This window comes from Polychytrium aggregatum (genome assembly GCF_025602895.1).
Source record: "Polychytrium aggregatum strain JEL109 chromosome Unknown BJ171scaffold_35, whole genome shotgun sequence".
NCBI classification, from domain to species: domain Eukaryota; kingdom Fungi; phylum Chytridiomycota; class Chytridiomycetes; order Polychytriales; genus Polychytrium; species Polychytrium aggregatum.
Genome location: NW_026516237.1, coordinates 148,862 through 158,162, shown reverse-complemented (window position 1 = coordinate 158,162; position 9,301 = coordinate 148,862). Strand labels below are relative to the sequence as shown.

At 60.1% G+C, this 9,301-nt stretch overlaps 4 protein-coding genes across 4 annotated transcripts; 3 read left to right on the top strand and 1 right to left on the bottom strand.

Annotated features, from left to right (window-relative positions):
- Positions 1–603: 603 nt before the first annotated feature.
- BJ171DRAFT_193409 (uncharacterized protein) lies at positions 604–2,696 on the top strand (the record flags this gene model as incomplete). The annotated part of the gene is made up of 1 exon (XM_053106194.1): positions 604–2,696. A coding segment is annotated over one exon (1,962 nt), but the record flags the coding sequence as incomplete, so codon positions are not given.
- A 193-nt stretch (positions 2,697–2,889) lies between these two features.
- BJ171DRAFT_516002 (FAD dependent oxidoreductase) lies at positions 2,890–5,444 on the top strand. Its single transcript, XM_053112004.1, has 9 exons — positions 2,890–3,012; positions 3,096–3,253; positions 3,422–3,564; positions 3,657–3,873; positions 4,039–4,152; positions 4,323–4,395; positions 4,491–4,657; positions 4,793–4,846; positions 4,931–5,444. The coding sequence occupies exons 1-9, from the start codon at positions 2,963–2,965 to the stop codon at positions 5,077–5,079; spliced, it is 1,125 nt and encodes a 374-aa protein (XP_052964028.1). The 5' UTR covers positions 2,890–2,962; the 3' UTR covers positions 5,080–5,444.
- Positions 5,445–5,569: 125 nt separating this feature from the next.
- On the top strand, positions 5,570–6,930 carry BJ171DRAFT_516001 (LPS:glycosyltransferase). Its single transcript, XM_053112003.1, has one exon. The coding sequence runs from the start codon at positions 5,707–5,709 to the stop codon at positions 6,556–6,558; it is 852 nt and encodes a 283-aa protein (XP_052964027.1). The 5' UTR covers positions 5,570–5,706; the 3' UTR covers positions 6,559–6,930.
- Positions 6,931–9,027, bottom strand: BJ171DRAFT_515997 (uncharacterized protein). The gene is made up of 6 exons (XM_053112002.1): positions 8,414–9,027; positions 8,215–8,234; positions 7,903–8,001; positions 7,707–7,737; positions 7,498–7,580; positions 6,931–7,355 (listed from the first exon to the last, which is right to left on the bottom strand). Exons 1-6 carry the CDS (start codon positions 8,628–8,630, stop codon positions 7,152–7,154), a joined length of 654 nt encoding a protein of 217 aa, XP_052964026.1. The 5' UTR covers positions 8,631–9,027; the 3' UTR covers positions 6,931–7,151.
- Positions 9,028–9,301: the final 274 nt, after the last annotated feature.

The following is a 9,301-nucleotide window of genomic DNA, read 5'->3' as shown; positions in this document are numbered from 1 at the left end:
CCAAGCTGTTGCCGTCGCATATGTGTGTTGCAGTGGCGGAGCTGGGCTCAGAGCTGGTGTGCATGGAATCGTCGGTCTGGCGATGGGCTGAAGACCGAATTCGCATGCTTCCGAGGCGAGCCTGCATCACACGCTGTCCGTCGCCTTGCATCGCATCTTGCATCCGGCGTCTTGTGCAGAAAAGCAGCCGCGCAGGGCCAGTCCCCACCCACGCTTTCTCGCATCCGTCCTTTGCGGTGGCACCGTCTTGTTGCGCCGGAGCAAGTCTTCTTGCCGATGTGGCTCGGCCTGCAAAGGGCCCTGAAGCAGCCACGCCACTAAGCACCAAGGCGAGAAAGGCCAGCCCGACAAGGCGCCCTCGACGGGCACAGTGGCAGCCGCGACGGCCTTTGGGATCAGCACCGATGCGATAACGATGTCTGAGCCGCCGAGCAGCGGGCTGCTGTGTCGGTCTTGTCGGTCTTGTCGGTCTTACTGCTTTGCTCGCTTGCTCGGCCTTGCTCGGCCTTGCTGGCTTGCTCGGCTTGCTCCTGCAAACCCTCCCCCCTCCCTCGTCCGCCCCAGCCCACCCTTCAGCATCAAATTCAAGCTTGCGCGGTGGGAAAGACATCCTCCACCGACCTAGCCGCCGGCCAACGCAGCGTTCGCACGGTCGGCCAGCAGTCGCCTCTTGCGGCCTCGGACACCGGTCGTCGCTCTCTCCACCATCTCCACCGTCACTGTTGTCTCTGCCGTCGCCGCTGTCTTCGTTTGCAAGAACATCATCAGTGCCGCACTCGATCTGCAATGCCTCTGGACGCTTCCCAACCGCGGCTCTCTCGGTTACTCCCCTCGGCTCCTGAACCCACAGCGATTCCAGCACCGCCAGCTACCGCACTCATCCTGCGGATGGGTGCAATTGCGGCGCTGTTGCTCGGAATGTCGTCGAGTCTGTCGGTGCATGCACAGGGACACCGGCCATACGGACTGGCTCTGGCCGGCCCACCAGCATCAGCTTTGCTGCCGATATCGTCGATGGCCCTGCTGCCATCGCCATCGCCATCGCCATCGCCATCGCCATCGCCATCGCCTGCTCGGTCTCACTCGGCGCCGCTGCACAGTCCCCAAGTATACCCCGCTTCCAAGAACACCGACTTTATCTCGACCTCGGGCTCCTTCCAGACGCTGTCGCCGTCACCTTGGAGAGACGCCGCCGCCGCCATCGCCGGAGTTGTCGGTGTCCTGACTGTGGTCTTCTTCGTGGGGCTGACGGCTCTGTTCATTCGCCGGGCCAGTGAGCCGTCGCCGCCGTTGCGGGATGTCCACAGCAATCCCTTTGATCTTGGCGATCCCGTCGGTCGACTCCCGCATCACCGGACCCAGCGCCTCGGCCAGCGTCCCGGTGCCGACCTCGAAGCCTCCCCTCTGCAACCGAATGGCCTCAGCAACCGCTCGTCGTCGCTGGTGGCCGCCCGCATCCAGAGGCAGCAGCAGCGGCACTGGCCCGTTTCGCAGCTGCGGCTCCAGGCCGAGGAAGCATTCGCATCGCTGCAACACCCTGGCTCGCCTTTGGCTGGAAACGCCGTCCCCTCCGAGTCCAATTCGCAATGGGTGCCGCCCCGCAGCCCCACATCTCTGTTCCCTGCCCGGACGATATCGCCGCCCCTGCATAGCGGCGAGCTGCCCGATTCTCATCGGCCGGCCCGTCGGCGCACCCTCGATCTGGGACCGGCTGAATCGCGTCCAGACTCGAGCCTCGCTGGACGGCTCCGCGGGCTCGCCAACGAGATCCTGGAGCGCGAGCGCGAAGACCATGCCGAATACCAGGACTACATTTTGCAATCGATCCGGTACCGCGAGCAGTGGCGGCTGCACGAGCAGCGAGTGCTGCGATGGCTCGGCCTTGGGCCCTCCGAGCAGCCGTCGGCGGCAGCCGTCCGCATCAAGGACGACTATCTCCTCTGGGTCATGGAGCAACCCGATCACCAGCGATACAGCTGCATCAGCGAGGGCGACTGCCGCAAAGAGTACGACTACTGGCTGGCACAGTATCGGTGCTCCTCCGTCTCGCCCCGAGCTTCAAACCTCGATTCGGGCAAGCTGCCTCAGGCACCTCGACACTTGGACCACGACGACGTCACTGCCACTGCAACATCAACAACAACAGCAGCAGCAGCAGCAGTACCGGCAGCGGCACTGGTGACCTCTCCCGATTCGTTCCCACTCGAAGTCATCTATCCATCGCTCGACCGCCGCTCGTCGGGCGAGCTGACCCTGTTCCGGACTCGCCGGTTCAGCGAAGATGAGGGCCGGAAGACTCGCAGAAAGCGAAGCGCCGCTACAATCGACGGCCGAGCCCCCTTGCAGCCCCGGTCGGCTAGGATTGAGACAACCCCGAAACACTTGGATGATGCCGGAGATCCTTCCCGCAACGACGCCGGAGGTCCTTCTCATAGCAACTCCCATCCGGGCCAAGGCGAGGCTTGTGCTGGTCGCAGCAACCGCGGTGCCGGCCCTGGCTTTGATCATTTAGAAACGGCAGAGGATATCTACGATGCAGCGGTCCTGTCGATGTACCGCAAATAGAGCCGCATCGATGCTCTGGTTTGTGCGGGGGCCATAACTGTAGCCGGGCCATATCGAAACAGGACGTTCGACCGAGTGTGCGATATGATCCACCTACGGCAGGTTGTTGTTCAAAAGAAATAGAGTGCCCCGTTCTTTTCAACATCATACACCCGGCGATCGGCCTGCTTCGGCTAAGCATCGTGAGGGGTCGTCGATGCTGGGATTGCAATCCACCGCCGCAGCACCAATGCAGCCAGACCCATGAACGTCATGTGTCGCCACCGCAATCCGCAAGCATGACCCCATGCCCATTCGCCGGACAGCATCGTCAGCAACCGCTCGATCTCTTCCCTCTTGTTTCGTCTTGCCAGAATCCAGAAACCAGAAACCCTTGCTCTGCTCGTCCATCTCAGCCATGTCTATCGTCATCCTCGGAGCAGGCGTCGTCGGCCTGAGCGCCGCAGTGTGAGCAGCCCTGTCGTCGTCCTGCACACATGCTTCACTCGCCGACGCCGCTATCGCTGGACAGTCGCTTATCCATCGTCTAGTCTGCTTCAGTCGCAGTATCCCGACCGCAAAATCACCATCCTGACCAAGGTCCATCCTGCTGGAGACCTGAGCGCTGTCAACGACGAGGACTATGCCAGCAACAAGGCCGGTGCTGTCTGGTCGACCTCGGCCGACGACCAATATCCCCATGTTCGAGGTGGGAAGGCGGGCCGGAAACGAGCGGGAAGGAGAGTCTGTCCTGGACTTGCATCCCCTACAAGCAGCGCCGTCGCTGCTCTTCCGCACCTTCCTCTGCAGCTCGCTCACGCACCTTCCTCTGCGTCGCTCTGTCTCGTCTCGCCTTGCGCAACGCTGCTCGACGCAGGCTTCTGCGAAGCGACATACCATGCGCTTTGGCAGCTCGCCCGTCGCCCCGAGCTCGCGATCATGCGAATCTCCACCTACGAACTCAAGCCTGAACGTCCCGAGGGCTGGACACCTCCATATGTGTCTGCCTTTGCCCACGACGTAAGCCCCATCGGCACCCCGTCTCGTTGACAGCATACTCATGGGGCCAGGATGCTAATCTCCTCCTCGCCACCACGATTGCCGCGTTGTAGTTTAGGATTGTCGACCGAGAGCCACTCTTTGGCAGCGGCAGCTACTTTGGCGTCCACTACAAGACCACCACCGTCAATGTCGGCAAATACCTCAAGGTCCTGGCGGATCTGTTCGTGAGCCGAGGCGGCCACATTGTCGTGAGGGGCGTCCGCCATATCGACGAAGCCCTCGATTACGACGAGGATGTCCGAGTCGTAATCAACTGCACCGGATACGGTGAGCAGCTGCTGTCGCTGTTGCCTGGACCTGCCTAGGGCTGGGCTTCGGATGGTGTCCTGGGGGGAGAAACCGATGCAATCTCTGGGCTGTGAACTCGCATACCGGGCTCGGTCCGCCTTCCAGGAATGCTGAGCGGGCAAACCACCGTCTCGCATATCACAGGCGCACATTTCCTGGGTGGAGTCGACGACCAGAACGTCTATCCGATCCGCGGCCAAATCGTCCTCGTCAAGGCACCTTGGGTCTGCATGCGGATCTCGATGGGATGGGGCCCCAGTGAGTAGTCCCTGTCGCTAGTGCTGGTGCTGGTGCTGGTGCTGGTGCTGGTGCTGGTGCTGGTGCTGGTGCTGGTGCTGGTGCTGTCGTCATGATCACCGTTGTCGCTTTCGCTGCCGTCATCAACCGCATCGATCGCTCGCTGAACCACCTTGTTGCGCTTGAACCAGAGGCCATGACGTACATGATCCCGCGCGAAGACGGCACCCTCATTCTCGGTGGCACCTACGAAGCCAACGAACGGTAAGCAGCGCATCTCAGAGTCTGGCGGTGGATGGGAAACCGCTGCTCGACAGCCGTGGCAATGTATGGTCCCTGATCAAGCCCCGCCCATGCAGCGACATCCAACCAAACCCCCGCACAGCCGATGCCATCATCGAGCGCTGCAAGGTCCTCTATCCCGAGCTCGTTCCGGCCGACGGCAGCCAGCTGGACATTATCACGACCGTCGCGGGACTTCGGCCCGCCAGAAAGGGCGGCGTCCGGGTCGAGGGTGAAACCATTGGTATGGGCGATTCTCAAGTTGTCGATATGCAGCTGTACTGCCTGCAAAGCGGCAAAGTATACCTGACTTGCTCCGAACCCAACCACATCTAACCACTTCTGCATGGAATCGTTCCTCACCACATTCCGAATCCAGTGCGCAACGAACGCTCTATCCTCCTGGTCCACAACTACGGCCATGGAGGCTACGGTGAGTCCGAAGCCCCAGCCGAGAAGCCGTCGTTCACGGCTATACAAGGGGCGGATACTGATCCCCGATGTCGTCTTGATACAGGATTTGTCGCAAGCTGGGGATGCGCCGACCGAGTCTACCAGCTCGTCGAGGAGTTCTTGCACAGCCGCCGCATCGAAGGGGCCGGATCCTCCCTCGCAGGGTTCTTGGAGCGGGTCGAGGGCATCTTTGACAACGCCTCGCAGGAATAGCCAAATGTCCAGAATGACTGGGTGGCGACCGGGGCCTGCAGGTCGCTATCTTGTTTCGCTCTGAACACCGTGGTTGTGGCCGACTTGCATGCCACGACTATTCTGCCGGGGCGTTGATGTTGATATTATGCTGGCGTTGCGATCTTGAGATCATGGACGGTTTGAGCCCACACGAAACATCACATGCATGTCGCCATGATTGTTGTTGTTGGTGGTGGTGGGGGAATGTCGGTTGGCAAGACCAAATCGTGCAAGTGTCCCCACCAGTATGTTGTTCGCCACCGGCGTGTTGTTCGCCACCACCTTGGTCTCAGCATGTCCCGTATCGATGATGCCCATGCAATCCATGCTGTCCATGTCGTCCATGCCGTCCTGCCTTGCTCTCGCGGCTTGGCCCTGCTTGCAGACCCGCAAGCCACGCTGGACCCGCCCCCTCGGCCGCGGTCTTGAGACTGCCGTCCCCCACCACCTCAATCGCACAACCCCGCCTGCTTGCTTTCCAATCTGCTTCGACTGCCAGAGCTATAAATCCAGGGGCCCGTCGTTCCGTCTGAGGTCAGCCATCGCACCGTGTCTGCCTCTTCACATCTCCACTCCCTCCCTCTCTCCAACTCCCACTCCTCCACCATGACCATCCAGAAGAAGCTTGCCTGGGCCACCCTTGTCACCGCCGACGACTATGTCATCGGCGCTAAGGTCCTTCGCCACAGCCTCTCCAAGGTCGGCTCGCCCTACCCACTCGTCATCATGTACAGCGAAAGCGTCTCGCCTGAGGGCGTCCGCTCCCTCGCCGGCCTCGACAATGTCATCCTGCGTCTCGTCACGCCCCTGCTTGCCCAGCCTCACCAAAAGGTCAACTACGCCTTTGAGCGCTTCAAGGAGGTGTGGTCCAAGATGAAGGCCTGGGAGCTCACCGACTTTGAAGTCGTCACCTTCCTGGACTCGGACATGCTCGTCCTCCAGAACATGGACGAGCTCTTTGACCTGCTCCCCGAGGACAAGCAGCTGGTTGCCTCGGCCGGCTGCTGCTGCAACCCGATGAAGTTTGCTCACTACCCGAAGCACTGGATCCCCGAGAACTGCCCGATGCCCAAGCCCCTCGCCGATCAGCGTTACTTCAACTCGGGCATGTTTGTCTTCCGGCCTAGCCTCGAGACCATGGACAGCATCACCGAGCGCTTCCACAGCGAGACCGACCTGACGCGCTTCATGTTTGCGGACCAGGACTTTCTGAATGAGTTCTTTGCCGACTATTCCGCCTCGCCGCTGCGATACAATGCCTTGCGCACGGCCATGGTCCATCACGCCGATCTGTGGGACCCGGCCGACATCAAGAACATCCACTACGTCTTGAGCCCCAAGCCCTGGAAGTACGATCTCGCCGACCCCAAGCATCAGGACGACATCTATTATCCGCTCTTCAAGAGCTGGTGGGATGTCGCAGCCGAATACGAGCCCGACTTTGTCTTCTCGCCCTAAAGCTACCAAGCCTTTAGCAGCTGGACTCGGTCTCCTACACACACTCAGCGCTCCAATTGAATCGAACATTCCCCCTCCTACTCAATACTATACACACAACCGCATACTAGATTTATCGGTACACACGGCAGTTCTGCAACGATTGCGGTTGCTCGAACAGGCAATGTCTGCGGCTCGTTTGAACCAGGCGCTCTCTAGTGCTGCCTTTGCATGATGGACTCAGTGTCTGACGTCGCCCGACACGAACTATCATCGCTCCGCAACCAAACCAGACAGGTCGTGTGAGCTGTCACGATGGGCGGGGATTGCTTTTATCGCACTTTAGAATGAACTGGGGACTCCATGCATTGTAGACGATTTTCACGCCGTATACGTTTTGAATGGCAATACACACGCATCCATCGTCGACAATGACCTGCTCGGGTCGATCAAGGCGGCCCACATGCTGCAACGATGGATAGCGGTTGACGGGCGTCTCTATTCCTGTGATGCAAACAGCAACGAGCACCCGGTCATCTCAGGGTACCTCGTCCTGTCATTGGCGGATGGTAGAGTCGAGATTGCCCTTGTCAAGACGTGCAGGCCCAGGGCGGTCAGATCTTGACCGAGCGGTCAAACATGCCTGCAAACTCCTTCTTCTGCTTCTCCTCGGCCTTCTTCTGCTCCTCCCGTAGTCGGTGCAGCTCCTGGACGACGGCCGAGTCCTTGGGCGACAGCGACAGCGCCTTCCGGAGATCTTCTTCGGCTCGATCCAAGTTGCCTTCGTTGAGCAGCGCAGCGCCGCGTCGATAGTAGGCCTGGCGGGTGGTGATCCGTGCAAGCAAACCAAGCCAAACCAACCGGTGGCGCTTCAGGTAAGATGACCGAGACGGTGCGAGTCCGATATCCACTGCGCATGGCTGGTGGTGGATGGACGGTGCTGGCTGGGTCTGCACCTACCTTGGCATTGTTCTCGTCCATGCTCAGAACCTTGTCGCAGCTTGCAATAACCTTGGTCCAGTTTTGTCGCTTGAAATGGCAGGCTGGTGCAAGATCAACACAGGTGGATCAGCGGGGCGAGCGAATATCGACCATGTCAATCGATAACCACTGGAGAGTCAGCGAGGGCCAATGCACCCAGCCTTCGGACACGCCATCGGCAATGGTACCTGCGATATTCGAGTGACAGGACACTTGAATCTGCGATGGGCAGGATCGCATATGGAACCGTCCCGGCAGCATGACACAGCAAGCCGAACCACCATAGAAGATCAGCGGCCGCACAGTCCAACATCAAACGTTCAAGGTCAAGGTGGTCAGCCAGCCCTCCTCCCAACCCAAGATGTCGGTCCTGCGATCACATACGGCTTCAATTTCGGCGCGGAAGCCGTCGCTGAGCTTCTCCTTGTTGGGCATCAATGCACCATAGCGACCGCTGTCCAGGCCCGTGATGAACAGATTGGCCTGGTGGGGTGGCGGAGGAGCGAGGTTGGTCCGAATAGAGTTTCGATGGAAGGGAAGCAAGTCATGATCAGAGACGAAAAGCGAGCCACCCGACGCAACGACGATTTGCTGTCGCCGAGCAGAGCACAGCCCCCATCTGATCGATGCCGATGGTCGAACGCCGCGGACCGGAACAGCGCAAGCGGGACAACCTCCGCACGACTGGTGGCATACCGTATGGTAGCTTCTGAGGGCTGCATGGCATCGGCCGGCCGGGGTTGGTCCGCACACAGGACAGGCAAGAGTCCGGAATAGTCAGTTCGCCAGCGGATCCAGCGGATCCAGCGGATCCAGCGGGCCAGGCCGCACCTGAATCAGTCGGGGCTGCGATGGGATGAGGCCGAGGGAGCGACGGTCGATTCGGACATCTTACCGCTCTGGATATCGCCGGCCTTGAAGGCCGCATTCCCGGCTTCCTTGTGCTCCTTGGCACGAGCAATCTTGTCTTGGATCGAGAGGGACGAGTCGGCGGTCATGGTTTTGGCTTTGGGGCTGGAACTGGAGCTGGAGCCGGGATCGGATCGGGGAGGATATGGGCTGGCGGAAGAGCGAGTCGGCGACCGAGTGGGGGAGGCAGCGTCTTTGGGCATGGCCGGCAAACGCGGTCTGGGCGAGGCGAGGGAAGCAGATGTGCGAGGAAGGGGCGAGAAGGAGGAATGCCAGGGGGGGTGGCGAAGGACGATGAGATGGGGGATTGTGCGGACCAGGTGGCGACGGCCGAGGAAAGCGGGCGCCGAGCCAGGGGCATCGATCGCAGACGAGGGCCGACCGGGCAATGCGAATCACTCGGGCGACTCGACTCGATTTTCGCAGAGCGGCCGTTGGGCAGTGTTGAATTCTATCGTCAACAGGCCTACAGTCGGTCCAGAAATAAACGGGACAGTTCCTTCCTGGCTTCAGATGTCTGCAGCCTGCCGAACTTCCGTGGGCCCAGTGAGCAAGCCATGGGATTGTTTCCCGTCCTGGTTGGCAATCGAGTGGTTTTGGTTGGTTTGGGAAGCATGGTCTTGAATACACTCGGTCGATCTCCTGTGGCGATGATCGACTGGCATACCGAGATCATGTTCCTTGAGGCATTGATGTCTCGATGTGTGAGTGTGGTGCATTCACTCTGCATAGCTTCATGGTTTCTCGATATCAAGATGCTCGGCCTTCTCGAGTCGCTTGGCTTCCCGACAATGTGAGCACACCTGGGATGTGTTGAACTCGTTCACCGAGCACACATGGATCTTGGAGACGGATCGGTCTGGTGGTCGTCTCT

Bases quoted from the DNA above. Each gene is read 5' to 3' on its own strand.
- BJ171DRAFT_516002 (XM_053112004.1), top strand. From the start codon at position 2,963: ATGTCTATCGTCATCCTCGGAGCAGGCGTCGTCGGCCTGAGCGCCGCA. The intron at 4,396-4,490 runs GTAAGCAGCGCA...CCGCCCATGCAG, and splicing joins ACCTACGAAGCCAACGAACG to CGACATCCAACCAAACCCCC. The intron at 4,847-4,930 runs GTGAGTCCGAAG...GTCTTGATACAG, and splicing joins CTACGGCCATGGAGGCTACG to GATTTGTCGCAAGCTGGGGA.
- BJ171DRAFT_516001 (XM_053112003.1), top strand. From the start codon at position 5,707: ATGACCATCCAGAAGAAGCTTGCCTGGGCCACCCTTGTCACCGCCGAC.
- BJ171DRAFT_515997 (XM_053112002.1), bottom strand. From the start codon at position 8,630: ATGCCCAAAGACGCTGCCTCCCCCACTCGGTCGCCGACTCGCTCTTCC. The intron at 8,002-8,214 runs GTATGCCACCAG...CCACCCCACCAG, and splicing joins CCCTCAGAAGCTACCATACG to GCCAATCTGTTCATCACGGG. The intron at 7,356-7,497 runs GTAGGTGCAGAC...ACCACCCGCCAG, and splicing joins TGGACGAGAACAATGCCAAG to GCCTACTATCGACGCGGCGC.